Source organism: Mesoplodon mirus (assembly GCF_964341445.2).
Source record: "Mesoplodon mirus genome assembly, chromosome: X".
Taxonomy (NCBI): domain Eukaryota; kingdom Metazoa; phylum Chordata; class Mammalia; order Artiodactyla; family Ziphiidae; genus Mesoplodon; species Mesoplodon mirus.
This window is the reverse complement of record NC_138981.1, coordinates 30,990,438-31,012,676: the sequence shown is the minus strand read 5'-3', so window position 1 is coordinate 31,012,676 and position 22,239 is coordinate 30,990,438. Positions and strand designations below refer to the sequence as shown.

Genomic DNA, 22,239 nt, shown 5'->3' with positions numbered 1-22,239 from the left:
TGCCCTATATACCTCTTCAGAGGATTCATCTGAATCCTTTCTTTTCCTTCTAGCTTTATTGAGACATAATTGACCCACAGTTTAAGGTGTACTGCATAATGATTTGAGTTACATATATCATGAAATGATAATCACAACAATATGTTAGTGAACATCCATCATCTCATATAGATAAAAAATTAAAGAAACAAAAAAATTTCCTTGTGATAAGAACTCTTAGGCTTTATTCTCTTAACAACTTTCATATATAGCATACAACAGTGTTAATTATATTTATCATATTGTACATTATGTCCCTAGTACTTATTTATCTTATCCTTGTGAGTTTGTACCTTTTGACAACCTTTATCCAATTCCTCCTCCTCCAACCCCCTACCTCTGGTAGCCACAAATCTGATCTCTTTTGATATGAGTTTGCTTTTGAAGTATAATTGATTTACAGCACTGTGTTAGTGCCTGTTACACAACATAGTGATTCGATATTTCTGTACATTTCCTTTGTAGGGATTTTTACATTCTTAAAGAAATTTATTGAAGTATAGTTGATGTACAGTGTGTTTAATTTCTGCTGTACAGCATAGTGACTCAGTTATACATATGTATAACTTCTTCATATTCTTTTCCATTATGGTTTATTACAGGATATTGAATATAGTTCCTTGTGCTATACAGTAGGACCTTGTTGTTTATCCATCCTATATATAGTAGTTTGCATCTGCTAACCCCAAACTCCCAATCTATACATTTCAAAATGGTCACCATGATAAGTCTAGTTATATGTCTCCACACAAAGATATTACATAGTTATTGACTATATTCCCCACACTGTACATTTCATACCAGTGACTCATTTATTTTGCAACTGGAAGTTTGTACCTCTAAATCTCCCTCACCTATTTCTTTCCACTTCTAAACCCCTCCCCTGCTGTATCTTCTTTTATTATCTGAAAAAGGTTATCTTTCTTTTCCTACCATCAGTTATGTGAGTTACCTTGATTCTTGTGTTTAATAATATTTTAAGATTCATCTAGTATTTTGAGTTTAGTTACACTGTTTGTTAGATACAGAAACTGAAATATTATATAAATTCCACAAGAACAAAGGACAGTGGTAAATCTGTTTCTTATTTTAATGATCAAGAATCATAGATATTTATTTTTTATATTTGTAAGTAGTAATTTCATCATTACCTTTAAATATAATTTACCCTACTTTAGTAAATAGTGTTTCCTGCGTCATTTGCATTAACATTTCTGAAATGTTTATATAAGACAGTAGTTAAATTTTTCTTCTGTGTTTATACCAAATAGAGCATATTAGCTTTTTTGGCCTAGACACAGGGATACACCAACACACATACACACATGTATACTTGTGTATATATTTATATATGCATGTATATAAACATATTTATACTTGCACTTATTTCTATACCTAATTAAATGTAAGTATTGTATATTCACACTAGACAAATTGTTTTTGCTTCGGTAGAGCATTAAAATCTTTATGAATGAGGATGATTACGGATACTTATTTATTTTTGAAATAACTTTTTAACATCTTTATTGGAGTATAATTGCTTTACAATGTTGTGTTAGTTTCTGCTTTATAACAAAATGAATCAGCTATACATATACATATATCCCCATATGTCATCCCTCTTGCGTCTCCCTCACACCCTCTCAATCCCACCCTCTAGGTGGTCACAAAGCACAGAGCTGATCTCCCTGTGCTATGCAGCTGTTTCCCACTAGCTATCTGTTTTACATTTGTTAGTATATATAAGTCCATGCCACTCTCTCACTTCACCCCAGCTTACCCTTCCCCCTCCCCATGTCCTCAAGTCCATTCTCTATGCTCTGCATCTCTATTCCTATCCTGACCCTATGATCTTCAGAACCATTTTTTTTTAGATTCCATATAAATGTGTTAGCATATGGTATTTGTTTTTCTCTTTCTGACATACATCACTCAGTATGACAGTCTCTAGGTCCATCCACCTCACTACAAATAACTCAGTTTCATTTCTTTTTACGGCTGAGTAATATTCCATTGTATATATGTGCCACATCTTCTTTATCCATTCATCTGTTGATGGACACTTAGGTTGCTTCCATGTCCTGGCTATTGCAAATAGAGCTGCAGTGAACATTGTGATACATGACTCTTTTGGAGTTATGGTTTTCTCAGGGTCTATGCCCAGTAGTGGGATTGCTGGGTCATATGGTAGTTCTATTTGTAGTTTTTTAAGGAACCTCCATACTGTTCTCTATAGTGGCTGTATCAATTTATGTTCCCACCAACAGTGCAAGAGGGTTCCCTTTTCTCCACACCCTCTCCAGCATTTATTGTTTGTAGATTTTTTGATCATGGCCATTCTGAATGGTGTGAGGTGATACCTCATTGTAGTTTTGATTTGCATTTCTCTAATGATTAATGATGTTGAGCATCCTTTCATGTGTTTGTTGGCAATCTGTATATCTTCTTTGGAGAAATGTCTCTTTAGGTCTTCTGCACATTTTTGGATTAGCTTGTTTGTTTTTTTGATTTTGAGCTGCATGAGCTGCTTGTAAATTTTGGAGATTAATCCTCTGTTAGTTGCTTCATTAGCAAATATATTCTCCTATTTTGAGGGTTGTCTTTTCGTCTTGTTTATGGTTTCCTTTGCTGTGCAAAAGGTTTTAAGTTTCATTCGGTCCCACTTATTTTTTTTGTTTGTTTTAATTTCCATTTCTCTAGGAGTTGGGTCAAAAAGGATCTTGCTGTGATTTATGTCATAGAGTGTTCTGCCTATGTTTTCCTGTAAGAGTTTGATGGTGTCTGGCCTTACATTTAGGTCTTTAATCTATTTTGAGTTTATTTTTGTGTATGGTGTTAGGGAGTGTTCTAATTTCATTCTTTTACATGTAGCTGCACAGTTTGCCCAACACCACTTATTGAAGAGGATGTCTTTTCTCCACTGTATATTCTTGCCTCCTTTATGAAAGATAAGGTGACCATATATGCGTGGGTTTATCTCTGGGCTTTCTATCCTGTTCCATTGATCTATATTTCTATTTTCCTGCCAGTACCATACTGTCTTGATTACTGTAGCTTTGTAGTATAGTCTGAAGTCAGGGAGCCTGATTCCTCCAGCTCCGTTTTTCTCTCTCAAGATTGCTTTGGTTATTCGGGGTCTATTGTATTTCCATACAAATTCTGAATTTTTTTGTTCTAGTTCTGTGAAAAATGCCAGTGGTAGTTTGATAGGGATTGCATTGAATCTGTAGATTGCTTTGTGTAGTAGACTCATTTTCACAGTGTTGATTCTTCCAATCCAAGAACATGGTATATCTCTCCATCTATTTGTATTGTCTTTAATTTCTTTCATCAGTGTCTTATAGTTTTCTGCATACAGGTCTTTTGTCTCCTGAGGTAGGTTTATTCCTAGATATTTTATTCTTTTTGTTGCAATGGTAAATGGGAGTGTTTTCTTAATTTCACTTTCTGATTTTTCATCATTAATTTATAGGAATGCTAGAGATTTCTGTGCATTAATTTTGTATATTGCTGCTTTACCAAATTCATTGATTACCTCCAGTAGTTTTCTGGTAGCATCTTTAGGATTCTCTATGTATAGACTCATGTCATCTGCAAACAGTGACAGCTTTACTTCTTCTTTTCTGGTTTGGATTCCTTTTATTTCTTTTTCTTCTCTGATTGCTGTGGCTAAAACATCCAAAACTATGTTGAATAATAGTGGTGAGAGTGGGCAACCTTGTCTTGTTCTTGATCTTAGTGGGAACGGTTTCCGTTTTTCACCATTGAGGATGATGTTGGCTGTGGGTTTGTCATATATGGCCTTTATTATGTTGAGGAAAGTTCCCTCTATGCCTACTTTCTGCAGGGTTTTTATCATAAATGGGTGGTGAATTTTGCGAAAGCTTTCTCTGCATCGATTGAGATGATCATATGGTTTTTCTCCTTCAATTTGTTAATATAGTGTATCACATTGATTGATTTGCATATATTGAAGAATCCTTGCATTCCTGGGATAAACCCCACTTGATCATGGTGTATGATCCTTTTAATGTGCTGTTGGATTCTGTTTGCTAGTATTTTGTTGAGGATTTTTGAATCTATGTTCATCAATGATATTGGCCTGTAGTTTCTTTCTTTGTGACATCTTTAACTGGTTTTGGTATCAGGGTGATGGTGGCCTCGTAGAATGAGTTTGGGAGTGTTCCTACCTCTGCTATATTTTGGAAGAGTATGAGAAGGATGGGTGTTAGCTCTTCTCTAAATGTTTGATAGAATTCGCCTCTGAAGCCATCTGGTCGTCAGCTTTTCTTGGAAGATTTTTAATCACAGTTTCAATTTCAGTGCTTATGATTGGTCTGTTCATATTTTCTATATCTTCCTGGTTCAGTCTCAAAAGGTTGTGCATTTTTAATAATTTGTCCATTTCTTCCAGGTTGTCCATTTCATTGGCATAGTGTTGCTTATAGTACACTGTCATGATCCTTTGTATTTCTGCCGTGTCAGTTGTTACTTCTCCTTTTACATTTATAATTCTATTGATTTGAATCTTCTCCCTTTTTTTCTTGATGAGTCTGGCTAATGCTTTATCAATTTTTTTTATCTTCTCAAAGAACCAGCTTTTAGTTTTATTGAAATTTGCTATCATTTCCTTTATTTCTTTTTCATTTATTTCTGATCTGATCTTTATGATTTCTTTCCTTCTGCTCACTTTGGGGTTTTTTTGTTCTTCTTTCTCTAATTGCTTTAGCTGTAAGGGTAGGTTGTTTATTAGAGATGTTTCTTGTTTCTTAAGGTAGGATGGTGTTGCTATAAACTTCCCTCTTAGAACTGCTATTGCTGCATCCCATAGGTTTTTGGTCGCCGTGTTTTCATTGTCATTTGTTTCTAGGTATTTTTTGATTTCCTCTTTGATTTCTTCAGTGATCTCTTGGTTGTTAAATAGTGTATTGTTTAGCCTCCATGTGTTTGTATGTTTTACAGATTTTTTCCTGTAATTGATATCTTGTCTCACAGTGTTGTGGTTGGAAAAGATACTTGATACGATTTCAATTTTCTTAAATTTACCAAGGCTTTATTTGTGACCCAAGATATGATCTATCCTGGAGAATGTTCCATGAGCACTTGAGAAGAAAGTGTATTCTGTTGTTTTTGGATGGAATGTCCTATAAATATCAATTAAGTCCATCTTGTTTAATGTATCATTTAAAGCTTGTGTTTCCTTATTTATTTACATTTTGGATGATCTGTCCATTGGTGAAAGTGGGGTGTTAAAGTCCCCTACTATGATTGTGTTACTGTCGATTTCCCCTTTTATGGCTGTTAGTAATTGCCTTATGTATTGAGGTGCTCCTATGTTGGGTGCATAAAAATTTACAATTGTTATATCTTCTTCTTGGATCGATCCCTTGATCATTATGTAGTGTCCTTCTTTGTCTCTTGTAATAGTCTTTATTTTAAAGTGTATTTTGTCTGATATGAGAATTGCTACTCCAGATTTCTTTTGATTTCCATTTGCATGGAATATCTTTTTCTATCCCCTCACTTTCAGTCTGTACGTGTCCCTAGGTCTGAAGTTGGTCTCTGGTAGACAGCATATATAGCAGTCTTGTTTTTATATCCATTCAGCCAGTCTGTTTTTTGGTGGGAACATTGAATCCATTTACATTTAAGGAAATTATCGATTTGTATATTCCTATTACCATTTTCTTCATTGTTTTGGGTTTGTTATTGTAGGTCTTTTCCTTGTTTTGTGTTTCCTGCCTAGAGAACTTCCTTTAGCATTTATTGTAAAGCTGCTTTGGTGGTGCCAACTTCTCTTAGCTTTTGCTTGTCTGTAAGGGTTTTAATTTCTCCATCAAATCTGAATGAGATCCTCACTGGGTAGAGTAATCTTGGTTGTAGGTTTTTCTCCTTCATCACTTTAAATATGTCCTGACATTCCCTTCTGGCTTGTAGAGTTTCTCCTGAGAGATCAGCTGTTAAACTTATGGGGATTCCCTTGTGTGTTATTTGTTGTTTTTCACTTGCTGCTTTTAATATTTTTTCTTTGATTTCAATTTTTGATAGTTTGATTATTATGCGTCTTGGCATGTTTCTCCTTGGATTTATCCTGTATGGGACTCTCTGTGCTTCCTGAAGTTGATTAACTCTTTCCTTTCCCATATTAGGGAAGCTTTCAACTATAATCTCTTGAAATATTTTCTCTGTCCCTTTCTTTTTATCTTCTTGTTCTGGGACCCCTATAATTCGAATGTTGGTGCTTTTAATGTTTTACCAGAGGTCTCTGAGATTGTCTTCTGTTCTTTTCATTCTTTATTCTGCTCTGCAGTAGTTACTTCCACTAATTATCATCCAGGTCACATATCTTTTCTTCTGCCTCAGTTATTCTGCTATTGATCCCTTCTAGAGAATTTTTAATTTCATTTATTGTGTTGTTCATCATTCTTTCTTTGCTCTTTTGTTCTTCTAGGTCCTTGTTAAACATTTCTTGTATTTTCTCTATTCTGTTTCCAAGATATTGGATCATCTTTTCTATCATTATTCTGAATTCTTTTTCAGGTAGACTGCCTATTTCCTCTTCATTTGTTAGGTCTGGTCGGTTTTTGCCTTTCTCCTTGATCTGCTGTGTGTTTTTCTGTCTTCTCATTTGGCTTAACTTACTGTGTTTGGGGTCTCCTTTTCACAGGCTGCAGGTTCATAGTTCCCATTGTTTTTGGTGTCTGTCCCCAGTGGCCAAGGTTGCTTCAGTGGGTTGTGTGGGCTTCCTGGTGGAGGGGACTAGTGCCTGTATTGTGGTGGATGAGGCTGGATCTTGTCTTCCTGGTGGGCAGGTCCACGTCTCGTGGTGTGTTTTGGGGTGTCTGTGGCCTTATTATGATTTTAGGCAGCCTCTCTGGTAATGTATGGGATTGTGTTCCTGACTTGCTTGTTGTCTGGCATAGGGTGTCCAGCACAGTAGCTTGCTGGTCGTTGACTGAAGCTGGGTTTTGGCATTAGATGGAGATCTCTGGGAGATTTTCACTGTTTGATATTACGTGGAGCTGGGAGGTCTCTTGTGGACCAGTGTCCTGAAGTTGGCTCTCCCACCTCAGAGGCACAGCCCTGTTGCCTGGCTGGAGCACCAAGAGGCTTTCATCCACACAGCTCAGAATAAAAGGGAGAAAAAATAGAAATAAATAAATAAAATAAAATAAAATAGTTATTAAAATAAAAAAATAATTAAGTGAAAAGTTTTAAAAAGTAAAAAATAAAAAATGGACAGACAGAACCCTAGGACAAATGGTAGAAGCAAAGCTATACAAACAAAATCACACACAGAAGCATATACATGCACAGTCACAAAAAGCGAAAAAGGGAAAAAATATATATATCTTTGCTCCCAAAATCCACCTCCTCAATTTGGGATGATTCATTGTCTATTCATGTATTCCACAAATGCAGGGTACATCAAGTTGATTGTGGAGCTTTAATCCGCTGCTCCTGAGGCTGCTGGGAGACATTTCCCTTTCTTTTCTTTGTTTTCACAGCTCCCAGAGTTCAGCTTTGGATTTGGACTTGCCTCTGCGTGTAGGTTGCCTGAGGGCGTCTGTTCTTCGCTCAGACAGGACGGGGTTAAAGGAGCCGCTGATTTGGGGGCTCTGGCTCACTCAGGCCCGGGGGAGGTAGGGGCACATTGGGGGGCGAGCTTGCGGCGGCAAAGGCCAGCGTGACGTTGCACCAGCCTGAGGCGCGCCGTGCGTTCTTCCGGGGAAGTTGTCTCTGGATCACGGGACCCTGGCAGTGGCGGGCTGCACACACTCCCGGTAGGGGAGGTGTGGATGGTGACCTGTGCTTGCACACAGGCTTCTTGGTGGCGCAGCAGCAGCCTTAGCATCCCATGCCCGTGTCTGGGGTCCGCGCTTTTAGCCGCGGCTTGCGCCCGTCTCTGGAGCTCCTTTAAGCGATGCTCTGAATCCCCTCTCCTCACTCACCAGGAAACAAAGAGGGAAGAAAGTCTCTTGCCTCTTCGGCAGGTCCAGACCTTTTCCCCGGACTCCCTCCCGGCCAGCCGTGGCGCACTAACCCCCTTCAGGCTGTGTTCATGCCGCCAACCCCAGTCCTCTCCCTGCGGTCCGACTGAAGCCCGAGCCTCAGCTCCCAGCCCCCGCCCGCCCCGGTGGGTGAGCAGACGAGCCTCTCTGAGTGGTGAGTGCCGGTCGGCACCGGTTCTCTATGCAGGAATCTCTACGCTTTGCCCTCCACACCCCTGTTGCTGTGCTCTCCTCCATGGCTTCGAAGCTTCCCCCATCCGCCACCTGCAGTCTCTGCCCGCAAAGGGGCTTCCTAGTGTGTGGAAACCTTTCCTCCTTCACAGCTCCCTCCCACTGGTGCAGGTCCTGTCCCTATTCTTTTGTCTCTGTTTTTTCTTTTTTCTTTTGCCCTACCCAGGTACGTGGGGAGTTTCTTGCCTTTTGGTAGGTCTGAGGTCTTCTGCCAGCGTTCAGTAGGTGTTCTGTAGGAGTTGTTCCACGTGTAGATGTATTTCTGATGTATCTGTGGGGAGGAAGGTGATCTCCATGTCTTACTCTTCCACCATCTTGAAGGTCTCCTGAATACGAATATTTTTTTTTAGGAGTTTCTTGTCTTCACATTTCTTATAATTTAGTGGTTGAACTCCTACCTCTAAAGTTAGAATAGCAAAAGGGAAAGTTACTATTTAAATGAAAAACATCTGATATTAAGACCTAAAGACTAATCACTTGCAAGTATTAAATTAGTAGTATAGATTGGTAAAGTACCCTTTTAGAAATGAATTTTTCGATAACAAAATTTTCTTTTAAATTTGTTATCTATGTACATTTTCATAAAAATTCTTGGAGTTTTTCTGTTTCTTAAAGTGACACTTTTGAAGTTAGACTTTTCTATAACTTTTACTTCTGTCCGTCATAGCTTACAACTAGTGTTTAATTCCTATAACATAAAATATGATTCTCAAGGTAATATTCATCTGTCTTGTCCATCTTACTTTTCCACTCTAGATTCTTTTTAAACCGATTTTCTTGTCAAGCTACATATATTCTTAGGGTTGAATGATCAAAACTGTTCTTTAATATTCAGGCAAATTGTCACTAAAATTGCTTGGTGCTAGTAAAAATTACTCTCATTTTTTTCAAAGAAAGAAATGGGAGAAACAGTAAACAACTTTGCATTGTATTCTAGTATCTTAGAGCCATCCATGTATGGAATGAGGAATACAAATATTTTTCAAATTCATCAAGGTGTTTTTTAAGTCATAGAGTATGCATATTCATTAGGGAGTTTCCATTGAAAGTATCAAATAAAATTCAAGAAGTGCTTTATTGCCTCTGCCTTAACAACTTCATATTGTTTTCTGATCTGCATTGAGAAGTGGCCAGTTCAGTGGTACTTTGTCCTTCCCTCTTCTTTGTTGTGAGCCCAATTAATTGCATTTCTCTGTTATTATTTAATTCTTATTTAAGGCAACTTTTCTTTCAAACTTCACTCTTGATAATTCTTCTGAAATCTGGCTAGTCATCAAAATCACACAGATGGAAGGGTTACAGGAACTTTACTCTATGTGTTATTCCCTCTGACTCCCTTTGAATTTCTAATTTAGTAGAATTTGATTGAGCCTGAGAACTGTAGTTTGAAAAGTTCCTCTAGGTTCTAATGATTATTCAGGTTTAGAACTCTGGCCTTGACCTTTACCTGAGCATGAATTGTTTTAAGGCAGTCCGATTTGCTAATGTGCCCTATGTCTCAGAATCATTCCCAGAGTGGACCATTAACTTTATTAAATCCATCCACTGCTCTTTAGAGCTGAGTGATCTCTTTATTCCAGAGATGAAGCTCATTTTCAACTCCTGAACAATTAAACCAAGCAGGGATAACAGTAGTTCTCCTTCAAGGCCACAGTTCTCTGCTGGAGTAGAATGAGCACTTTCTAGGAAATCATGCCAAACTTTTGGTGGCATATAAAGGGCATTGCTATATTCCCCAATATGCTACCTCTTTTCCCCTCCTGGACCACATTTTAGATGGAACAGACATTCCCTGTGGGACCAGTTTGAAAGACACTAAGCCATTCTGCATGGCTGTGGTAACCATTGGCTGTAACTTAATTTTCAGCTGTATCTGACTTAGGAGAAATGCAACAATCCTACAAGTGAGGGCCTACCAACTGAGAGCTGGTTGATCCTCTCCCACTCCAAACAACTGCAGCACAATGGATTTCACCTACAGATGATGAGAAGATACCACTGAGGGGAGGAGATAGAGGAGGAAGCTGGAAACAGTTTATGTCTATTTCATCCAGCTTAATATCTCACAAGAGCATTCAGTGACAGACAACCCTGGTCTCTAACAAGGAATTAAGTGTAATATACCACTTTGCCAGTATTTATCTGTTCCCCATGCCTATATCAACACACGAGTCTTCTTTCTGCACTCCCAGGCTTCTGCTCAGTAAGTTTACAGCATATTTGGCAAGTAAAAGCAAAAGCAGCTGTTTTCTACATCTTGTTCCTGCTGTTTAAGGTGTGCATCGCAGCCAAATGAATCATATCAGAGCCAAAGACCCTGGCAGGAGTTCCTTGCTACAAATCTGTATCCTTTTCTATCTCATCTACTTGAAGAACAAAAGATTTGCAAGCCTTGTAATAATCTTCAGACACAATAGTGCGGCTATTTACTGAGCTACACCTGAGGTATTTTTTAGTAAAGTGTGGATAAGTAGTGTGGCAGGAAGTCATAAACACACTCTGTCTTGCACTTTGACTTCTCCAGAACCACGGCAATCATCTGAAGTATTTGTGATCAATAAGTATTGTTAATCTTCATGCATATGGAAAGGATGAAAAAGGATCAGTCATCCCAGACATCCCAGGAGAGAGAGGTATTTTTCCAGTTTCTCAGATACCACATCTAGTTGGCACCAATCTGAGTATAATTTAACCCTACTGGTGATTGACCTTAGAGGTCAACAGAGTCTAGAGCATTTTATTTCAAGGGAAGCTGAACACTGGCTTTAGACTGTGATGGGCCTACATCACAGTAAAAGAGATACAGCAGAGATCACTAATGTACATCAGAAAAGCATCATTTCTGGTTATTGAGGCTATATTTGAGACTACTGCCTGAAGACTGAAAACTGTTTTACTCATAGCCAAACCATGTAGCCATCCTTAGCTGCTCTGTAAACGGGGCTGTGAAGAATGTACTTCCCACACATCATGTGAAGTCCCAGAGACCAGAAACACTGTGTGCAGGCTTTATCCTGAAAGTCTGAATTCCTGAGTGGAGAGTTTGACTAACCCCAAGAGGTCTTCCACTCTGAGGTTGCTGTCACCGGACTGTGTCTGAGGGAAATCACAGCCCTTATCTGAGGAATACCAAGTTGCCAGTTCATTTACATGACAATAACACATTGATACAACTTGATACAACTGCCAGTCTCTCTGCAGTTGGTCTCAGTAGGTTCTCCCTCACTAGAGGCCTTCAGCATTGGCGTAATTACTTCCCCACCTCAGCTTGGAAGCACGACCTACAGTTTTTCTAATTGGGACACCTTGCCTCCCCCTACCTATACGTGCATTAGGGGAGAGTTGCTCCATTTGTAGCTTTCTGGGACAACAACAGAAGCAATTGCCAGAAATCAACTAAGTTTTTCAGTGGCTACATTCCTACTTTTGTAGGACTGACACTCATTGCTTCAGTCTACAACTTGATTTTACTGCAAGATTTGGATTTTTACTCTTATATACACTCTGTGTTAGCGGTCCCCATCATTTTTGGCACCAGCGACCAGTTTCGTGGAAGACAGTTTTTCCGGGGCACTGGCGGGGATATGGTTCAGGCAGTAATGTGAGCAATGGGGAGCGGCAGATGAAGCTTTGCTCGCTCACCCACTGCTCACCTCCTGCTGTGTGGCCTGGTTCCTAACAGGCCATGGGTCTGCAGCCCGGGGGTTGGGGACCCTTGCTCTATATGTTACTTAAATTTGTGGTCTTAATCCTGACCCAGCTTATCCCTAGACTCTGATTCCATCTCATTCTGTATCAGGAGAAATTTTCTATGATATTTTAATTATTTACAGTATCTATAAATTATTAATTGCCTAAAGTCTAGAGCAGTAGTATGAGCACATGTACAATCAGAGAGCACCTTGGCATTGGTTCAGAGAAGCTTTACTGACCAGGGGGACTTCTGAAGTTACCTTGAAAAGACTGGGGTTAGTTGAACTCTGTAGATTCCTGCTAGATTTACTGTATTATACTTCCATCACTTTCTTTTTGAAGCTGAAATAATACATCAGTTTGCTCCTGTCAGGGCAAAAGACCAATTTCATTTGTCTACCCATGAAGATGAATGGATGCAGCAAAAATCCAGAAATGTCTTAGATATATTACTGTACAGCTCATTGACCATTCTATCAATGCTTGACTTGAAAGTCATGGCTATCTGATGTCAAGTTCCATTGATAATGTGATTCCTAAACATTACTTTCAAGTATGCTTCCCTCAGAGGTCACAGAAGAACTTCGGTGACCTGCAAAGACCTAAAACAGATGAAGTTCCAATTAACCATGACACCAGTGGCTTTAACGTTTATAATCTTTTCCTGTAAAGGAAATTATAGGGAGCTCCATGCACATGGTTTGGGGGTTTTCCTGACCAGTGGGGTTAAACCAAGTGATGTAACAAAAATAAATCTAGAAGGCCCTTGTAAATAATGTAATATTCTTTTATATTTAAAGAGTCTGTTGAGAGTCCGCCTGCCGATGCAGGGGACACGGGTTCGTGCCCCGGTCCGGGAAGATCCCACATGCCACGGAGCTGCTGGGCCTGTGACCCATGGCCGCTGAGCCTGCACGTCCGGAGCCTGTGCTCTGCAACGGGAGAGGCCACAACAGTGAGAGGCCTGCCTACCGCCAAAAAAAAAAAAAAGACTGTATACAAACACATGTGCACATCTATGTAATTATTTATAGCCTACATCCCTCTCAAGCACATTAACAACTATGCCACAAAAAGCAATTGTGCCAGAACGCCTTATGAGTTAAACCTAAAGTGGGTTAAAGCAACAGTTTTTGTTTATATGGTCTTTCTTGTCCAAGGAACACTGTGTAGGCCCTTGTTTCTTTAGGAAAATATAGGACATACTAACTTGAAAACAAGAAAAAGCAACAAAGTGAAGCTTTTGATTGTTGCTGGGACTGTGAGCAGTTGTAAATTCTCCTCCCTGCTGTAAATTATCTTCTCCTTCTCCTTTTCTTTTAATCTCCATTTAATTCCCTTTTCAAAATATTAGCTTGACTCTTCTTGAAAAATATTTCCTCAGCCTGCTAAAAGCACCCCTAACCACGCAGAAATGTTATATGCAACTTTGTGGAGATCTATTATTCTTCTTCTACCATACAGAATCTTGAGAAATGAAATGCTCATCTCTCATCAACCCCAAAGAAGTCCAAGTCTACGGTGAGGCCCAGGGTGTTCCTTACATTTCAACTTCTTTGAGGATGTTCTCCTGCCAGTTCTGACCAACTAAAAGTTGGGAGAACCAGTTTCTGAGGCAAATAGAACATTCCTAGGTTTTAAAATAATTTCTGACATTTTCATGGCATCCTTCCTTAAAGACCTTCAAATTATGCTTCAGAAATTTTAATTGTTCACTGAAATTATCTGTTAGTAAGCAAAGTGTTGCATTTGATAGTAGCAATGGTCCACACATGGAACATCAATAGATGGATATAAAACGTGTAATTTGCTGGCCTTTGTATAAGACAAAGACATTGACATATCTATTTTAAGTCTTCTAATCATGCTGTTCTACTATAATTCTCAGTGTTTCAAATGTAGTTCCTAGGCCCTTCATTATCTGTGTCTTCATGCCTTCCATAAACCATTTCCTGTCTTGCACCAAACCACATTCTCGCTGTTCCTCATAGCCATCTTTTTCCTCTGCCTCTACCTCAGTTTATCAAGTGCTGAATTTATGGACTGTGTCAGTAGTTTTCTGCGTAGTTTGAACCAGATAGGACACAAACATGAAATGGTTTTGCTTCAAGCAGATGGTTTATTCATCTTTCTTACTGGCATCCTGAGTAGATTCCATTCCTTTCTGGTCTCTGTGACACGAAAAAGTTAAATTAAGTTCAGTTCAGCTTCAAATTTCAATCTCATATTCAGTTTAATGTTGTTTCCAGTTTAAGCTTAAACCATGCCCAAGTGAACTGCACTGGTAGGGAAGAATGATCAGTTTCCAGCATCTTCCCTTACCCCACCTGGGTGACATTATTCTACATTGGCCTGAGAAGTAGGAATGAAGGAAAGTGAGCAAATGTCTCCTCTTAAGTAGCATTTTATGGTGTTCATGTATTATATGTAATAAGGACATAAACATTTGCTTTCTTTAAGGTGCAAGTGTGGGCTCTTAAGAGGTCTTACAGAAGCTCTTCTGTTTTCCCATTTTTTTTTAACAAGAAAAACATGCTCTGTCATGTCTTCAGGCATCTTTATTCTGGAGTACTCTTGCTGCATATGCACTGCTTCTGTTAGACAGCTCAAACATAGCTGCCTCCTTCAGTATCCAGTTGACCTATGGAAATGTTTTTGCCACACCAAGCATCGGGAAGTACAAGATGCCTCTTCTCTTTACTATTCCATCATTTCAGTTCCTTTTTTAGCCCTCAGTAGTCATAGAAAGCAAATAAAGCATTCAGCTGCATAAGCAGAGTCCAAGTTGGTAATTAGAAGTCATCCTATCTACTTTGTACTCCCAGACTCTATAAATGATGGTCTTGGAGTGCCCTTCACTTGCTTGGGGCAGAAGGATTGAAGTACCACTGTTTATACCTCCTTGGGGAGTGAACAGAAGAAACCATCACACTGTCTACCTGGGCCATGGATTCACTGTGACTATGATTCTCTCCTAAATTTTCAGAGAGGTTTAGAATAAGTGAGACTGGTGGAGTAATGATGGAAAGGCCAGTTTTCTACCTCTTTTGTAAACCCTTTTGAGATAAGTCTTATTTCCATCTCTTAGAATGAGAGAAACTTAGTACTTATTGTTTACAGTTGAAGACTATAGCGAGAATTCTAAAGTAACAGAGTCCAACGTGTTCATGACCATAATAGTGGAGCTTCAGAGTAGCTCATAAGTTAGACAGGAGGAAACATCTAATCAAAAGTGTTCTCAAACCCAGCAACGTAATTCAGTCAAATTGAGTGTTCTTTTTTTTTAATTGACGTATAGTTGATTTACAGTGTTGTGTTAGTTTCTGCTTTACAGCAAAGTGATTCAGTTATACATATATATACATATATTCTTTTCCATTATGGTTTATCACAGGTTATTGAATATAGTTCCCTGTGCTATACAGTAGGACCTTGCTGTTTATCTATTTTACATATAGTAGTTCATATCTGCTAATCCCAAGCTCCTAATTTATCCCTTCCCCCACTTTTCCCCTTTGGTTACCAAAAGTTTGTTTTCTATGTCTGTGATTCTGTTTCTGTTTCATAAATAAGTTCATCTGTGTCATATTTAGATTCCACATATAAGTGATATCATATGTTATTTGTCTTTCTCTTTCTGGTTTACTTCACTGAGTATGATAATCTCTGGGTACACCCATGTTGCTGTAAATGGCACAAATTGAGTATTCTTATTACTTGGTACTTGAACAAATTACAACCTCTTCTTGGATGACAAAGAAAAACTGAAAGGAAATAGTTGCATTAAGTGCCTGGCCCATTGAACTTCAAATTCCAGATAATAGAACTTCTGGATCAGGACAGCCTGTGCAGTGCAGTGTGGCTGTAAATAATGCAGATTAGTGGCCTCTCTTGGGTCTCCATGTTTGTTCCTGAAGAGCCAGGGGAGTTGGATTTGGTTTTAGCACATCTCTTATAGGACTTCCACCCCCAGCCACTGTCCATGAGAAAATAGTTAATCCTTATTGTTTTGCCTTGAGCAAGGTAGCAGCATTCAAAGTGGCAATTAATGCTGTCCCCCAAGCAGAAATTTCAAGGACGTATAGTTGTTTTCCTTTATATGCATCAGAATTTGGGACATCGGGTTTTTTTGCTTTTGTTTTTGTTTTTTTAGTTCATCTACTACAAAAATCACTCAAAGAAATGAGGTTTAATTTTAACATTGGCTAAAATGTTTCACTACTTAGGGAAAAGAAAACAGAACAATGCTGGAGATCAAAACATTTGACATATCCAGCTCTCATTGACACGTACTTATAAACAAAAAGATAAGTAAAATAAATAAGTGTATCATGTACTAAAAGATGATCATAAACCATATTATATTTTTGTAAAATCAGTCATCTGAAATCTGTTCTTCTTTCTTTATTTCCTAGAAATACTAATGAATAGCATTTTTAAAACTCCTAGGTAATTTTTCTCAACTAAGAGCCTGAAGTTTTCTTCATAAATTGAAACAGAACAGGCAAGAATCTATAATTTTTGAGAAAATCCCCACTCCAGACTTCGGAGAAGTCAAATGTCTCTCAAAATCCCAGCCCACTAAAAAGAATCCCTTTTTTGCCTTAGGGCCAAGGGTCAATTTTTCAATGTTAGGCCTGAATCTATTGAGTAATTTGAAAAGAAAACCTGAGAGCACCCTGATGCCTGGCACATAGTTAGGCAATTGGAAATTACAATATGGTGTGATACATACTGAGACAGAAATAAAAGGGCAAGAGAGAATACCAGGTTTCAGGGACAGCCACCTGGAGAGGGAGATGTCCACATTTCCAAGGTAAGACTCAAAGGATAAATGTAAATTAGCCAATAAAAGGAAGTTGGGCATGGGATTGTTCTAGGAAAAGGGAACAGCATGTTTAACACCAAGTGTAAAGAGGAACATAATGTATGCTGGGAAATGAAAAATAAATTTCTCTATAGTGCCAGCAAGTAGTAGAAGACACAACAGGGCCTGTGAAAGGACCTAGAGCCATATTGAGTACAGCTTTTATCCTAAGGAAAATAAGGAATCACTAGAAGATTAAAGCAGATAATTATTATGTTATTTTAGGAAGAACATACTGTACTTTCTTTGTAGATGAGTAGTGGCAGGGCAGGATTCCAGCCAAGAGTCCTGTACCATGTTTGAGGCAAGAGATGCTAATGACCTCAAGTAGGGTAATGGTGGTGGTGGGGAGAGGGAGAAAAGGATGGAATCAAGAAATATTAGGAGGTAGAAGAAAGGATTGGTGATCGATGGACTCATTAATTGCAAAATGGTGAAGGATATGATAGAAGAAGAGGAAATATCCAAAATTATGGCTAATAAAGGCCATAATTGTAAATCACTGAGATAGGGAAAAAGATACAGAGAAAGAGAAAAAGCAAGTTGAGGAGGTGGGACAGTGGGTCCATATTTGGTTCTGTTGTTGTTTTGATGGCTGTGGGACACCCAAATGGAATTGTCAAGTACGACAATATATATGCAAGTGTAGAGATCAAAGGGGGAAATCTGACTGGAGATGCAGAGTTGAGAGTTGTGAGCATATGAAGTGTAATTGTAGCTAAGGGTATGGATAGAATGAGATGAAAGAAAAGCCTAGGACAGAATCCTGAAGGTTTATGGTGTAGGTAGAAATACTGGGAATACCTTCCTTGCTCCTGCAGCATCGTAGGTCTTCCAGCTCCGTTTCCTTTGGTCCAGATGCTTTTAGCCTTGTTCTCACTTGAGTAACGCTGTGTTCCAAGTTGGCTTCATTAAAGGACATTGACATCTCCACGATCTTTTAAACTTAAGAGCCAACATTTATGTTCTTCATATAACATCTAATATTCTTTATATAATATAAAAGGCAGGATTCTTTTCAAAACCCTAATCATGGTCTGTGGGAAGGATAGTTCTTTTGTACCAGATAATCATGCCTACATATTGTATAATGAGGAAAAATCCTTGATTATGATGTATAACTTAAGGAATTCTCAATAAGTTGTCTGTCCCATTCCTTTTATAACTATTCTTTTAAAGGTGAACAGATCCTTGAAGGGAGACTCTGCAATCTGTTTAGCATGCTATTTATACTTAAAAAGTGTTAAATTATCCTAATCATGCTTATAGTAACAATCAAGATTAATTGCATCTATATTAAGGTTACTTATTATTTGTTCTACTTCAGCAGTAACACAAATCCAATTGCACAAGCAATTTCCATAATCCAAATTGTGAAAGAAAGTAGAGGCAAAAAAAGACTGTGCATAACTGGTTGAAATAGTATTTAAAATAAATCCTTAACCAAATGGTTATCTAAAATTCTGTTTTTGAAAAGGAGCTGATTCTGAACAGATTGTATATGTGTCTCTGGTAGAAGTGGATTATCTATCTTGAATTGGATTGTGATGACGATGACCCTATTCTAAGTAAACCAAATCTCTTGAACTATATAATGAGATCAGGAGGAACATTCGGCCTGAGAACAACAGATTGCAATGACGGAGATGATTTCACTAATGTTTTTCCCAGCCTCTTTCCTTGATGTACATAATACTGTGCTTTTGTCCTGCAGAGATTCCTGATCCTGCAGTTCTGTGTGCTAAACTCTTTTTTCTTATTCTGATTTTCATTTTTATAAGTAGAGCTGAATGAGTGGCAGGAAGCTGCGAAATCTATCTTATAAAAAGGTGATGGGGGTAGAATCTAGAATCTTCATTTGCTTTGCAGAAGGACTGCAGAAAAACTATCACCAGTAAATATTGAACTGATTCATTCCTGTTTCTTCTTTGTTTAGGCCGTGAGGAGGCAAAAGTTGCTTGAACAGAGTATCCAGTCTGCCCAGGAGATTGAAAAATCCTTACACTTAATTCAGGAGTCCCTCTCATCCATTGACAAGCAGTTGGCAGCTTATATTGCTGACAAAGTGGACGCAGCTCAAATGCCTCAGGAAGCCCAGGCAAGTAGAACCTGGAATGAGCTTCTTTTCTTTTGTTTTTATTATCTGAACAAGACATTAGTAACTTTATAACTTAAAATTTATTCATCTAGTTGTACAAAGGGTTATTTGATCAACTGATTGGACTATTTGGAGGTAAGGGGAGAAAAGATCTCTATATTAGTACTCTAAGATTTATTTTTGAATGTACATAATGGAGGAATTTGAAATAGAGACACTTAAAAGACCAGGGCAGTATCACACTGAAGTCCGCTGTTTATCAATATTTTCAAACTATACTTGAGCTAGAGGGAAACCGTAGGAATGTCAATTGTAAAGAAAATATTTTTGGTGGTAGTATTAAAAATGCAGCATCAAATATTTTATTATCAACTCATCTTTATCTTGGAATTAGAATTCATATGACCTATATTCTACATTTAATGTGTTGCAAGTAGTTAATAACAAGAAATTAGAGATATAAATTTGCATTTTATTACAAATACTAATATGTCTATACTCATATTTACTCACATACCTATACATTCAACACTATTCAATCTGAATTATGAAATGTGTTAAACTAATTTTTCTAGAATGAGAGTTAAAATAGGAATGAAAATAAATCTAAGTCAACTTTATACCAAGTAAATTTAGTCTATATCTAAATTAACTTTCACCTTGGGAAGTAATGCTGTATTTCTATTTTTAAATAACATTTACATGTATGTAAAATATCATAAGAATTATTTATTTAAATGTCTTTAGGATTTTCTGATAGTAAGGTACTATCAGATAGCTACTATATCTATAGTAACTATAGATAGCTACTTTTCACATCTTATGTACATAGTATGAACCCAATACTCAAGGATAACTCAGACCGATACAATATAATGAGAGGAGCATTAGAAGGTTATCTGTCCATCCCCAAGGCCCTCTCCCCACTAATTGGTGGAGATACCGGAATGTTTTCACTTCAAAATAAATTTGGGGGTAAAATACTGAATTTATAAGTTATGGTTATTGTGCCTTTACAGTGCAGTGAATCACAGTTAAATTCGTGCCCAAAGCATCAGTGTACACAATAGCATGGGTTAGTTTTCCATATTGTCTAAGTTTGACCAAGAACGTCCTTGAGAATATAGGGCAGAGTACAGATAGCTTTGATAGGCTGCAAAAGTCTAGAGTGATGGGGTTCCTCATTGATCATTGTCATAGGAGATGAAGAAAGTGAAGTTTGGGGAAGTTTTTGATGATAAAATCCTCATGATAGTCTTTTCACCAGGGCAGTATGTAACCTCCCCGGTATACACATTTCTTCAAACTAACATAGTGTAGTCAAGTTCTCTAGCATTATCTATTTTGAAGACTGTTCCGATTTGAGTCACATACAAAGTTTTTTAGGTAGGCTTTAGAAAAATGCATGGTAGGAATGGGAAATATTTACTGAATTGAGAACGACATGATTATAAACTAAAGGCAGAGTAGAACCGCTTATTTTTTTAAATTTAGTGAAATGAATTTGGAGGAATGTTTGATTAAAGACTGCTCATAACTTGCTGAATGTAATTAAGGAAAAATTTGAACAGTATAAATATTAAACTCAGTTATTTGTACAGTAAAATATATAGAGTTACTTTTTCAAGCTGGTAGAATGAAACTATGAGTAGCAAATTTGAGATTGGCAGAAGTTCTTATTGTCTTAGGAAAAAATGGGAACTTTTAGGAAAAAAAATATTGTTTAGTTTAAAAGGTTGATGACCCTGAGTGTTTTTTTTATTTAGATATAAATACATGATTCCATAAACATGAATATAACATACTAGTTTTTAATAACATTATATAAAGATTTTTGTTTGGTATCCCAAATAAAAACTATATTAAAAATATTATTAATAGCAGTTCAAAATACATGCAGATAACAGCACACAAGTAGATTAAGAAATTTCAAATCTACTTGAAAAAAGAGATTTTAGAGTACTAACAAGCTCAAATCCATTTTCCCTACATTTCTGGTTGCACCTGCATTTTCAAGATGATTCCTGACTTTGAATTCCCCAAATGGTAATATATAATATTGGAAAATGCAAGCCACCCGAAAGCTATTGAAACATTCTTCTCCAAGATTTTATTTTAAGATGACAGCAAAGTGAATTGTTTTCTAGAACAGAGTTATCAAGTACTCAGATTTACTTCAAGGACTGGCTTTCCTGAAGCTCAATTTGAATCTCCTTTGGAAGAAACAAGTAGAGGATAAAGGGGCTGTCTGTGAAGTAAGCACTTAAGCACAGTGTGTCAGACAAAGAACCTACTAAGAATACCACCAAAGGACGTTTTTCTAAGTATATGTAAGGGGGGTAAATTTAAGCCTATGTATAAATGAAAATTTATACCCAATGTGTTTCTGTAAATTTGCAGAAGAGTTATTGCTAATTAAAAGATTAATGGGCTTAGCTTTCCCTTTTCAGAAATTGAGTACTTGTTTTAATACATCACCGAGAAGCAGGACAAAGTGAATGGCATTACCATATTTGGCCATCTTAAATCTGTGCTCAGATTTCCTGTCACATATTGGCCACATAGATTTGTGGATGTTTGACTCCACCGTGTGGTGCACTGGTAGTTTTACTACTAAATTTAAATCTGTTAAAAAGAATCTCCCTTTTTCTGCCTTTCAAGATAGTTTGAGATTCTCAGGTATAAACAGATTTCAGTATTAAGGAAATGTGTGCAATGTGTAAAACATTTTGACAGGTATACTCTTATTATATGTAAAAGTAGATGTAGAGCAAGGCACTTCCTTGCATTCTATTTGCATTTAGGACTATAGGGCAGCAATGAGCTTCCCACTGCCTCTGCATGTTCATTGATCTGTCATAATGAGCAAATTGGGCCTTCGGATTCTAAATCAGATTAAACATATTTTACTTTTTTATTTAGTGTCATGAACTTACAGGAATAAAGTTTAACCTTTTAGACAATAAAACTACATACTGCTAGAATATCAGAGCATACGTTGACTCGGGTATTTTATTTCAAAAAAATAATTCTTAACCAAACCAAATTCTTAAATCATATGACTACAGCATCAAAATGCCAGCATATTTAAAAAGAGGTTTTTATTAAAGTACAAAATTAAGATGACATCTTATTGATTCAAATAGAATAAAGCAAATAGAGAAAGCTCTTCTAGATATAGAAATTTTATCTTCTAGATATACAAATCAAAAATTTAAGACATATTTCAAAAATAGTATGACTAAATATAAAAAACCCTATGAGTGTTTCTTTGAAACAACTTTACAGAATAAAATCAT

At 37.4% G+C, this 22,239-nt stretch overlaps 1 protein-coding gene across 2 annotated transcripts in view; it reads left to right on the top strand.

The window, feature by feature from the left end:
• Nucleotides 1–22,239, top strand: part of DMD (dystrophin) — a 2,064,872-nt gene that overhangs the window by 782,007 nt on the left and 1,260,626 nt on the right. For both annotated transcript variants that reach the window (XM_082609524.1, XM_082609523.1), the window contains exon 30: nucleotides 18,779–18,940. In XM_082609524.1, coding sequence (XP_082465650.1) covers nucleotides 18,779–18,940 — 162 coding nt within the window. The remainder of the gene's footprint in view (nucleotides 1–18,778; nucleotides 18,941–22,239) is intronic.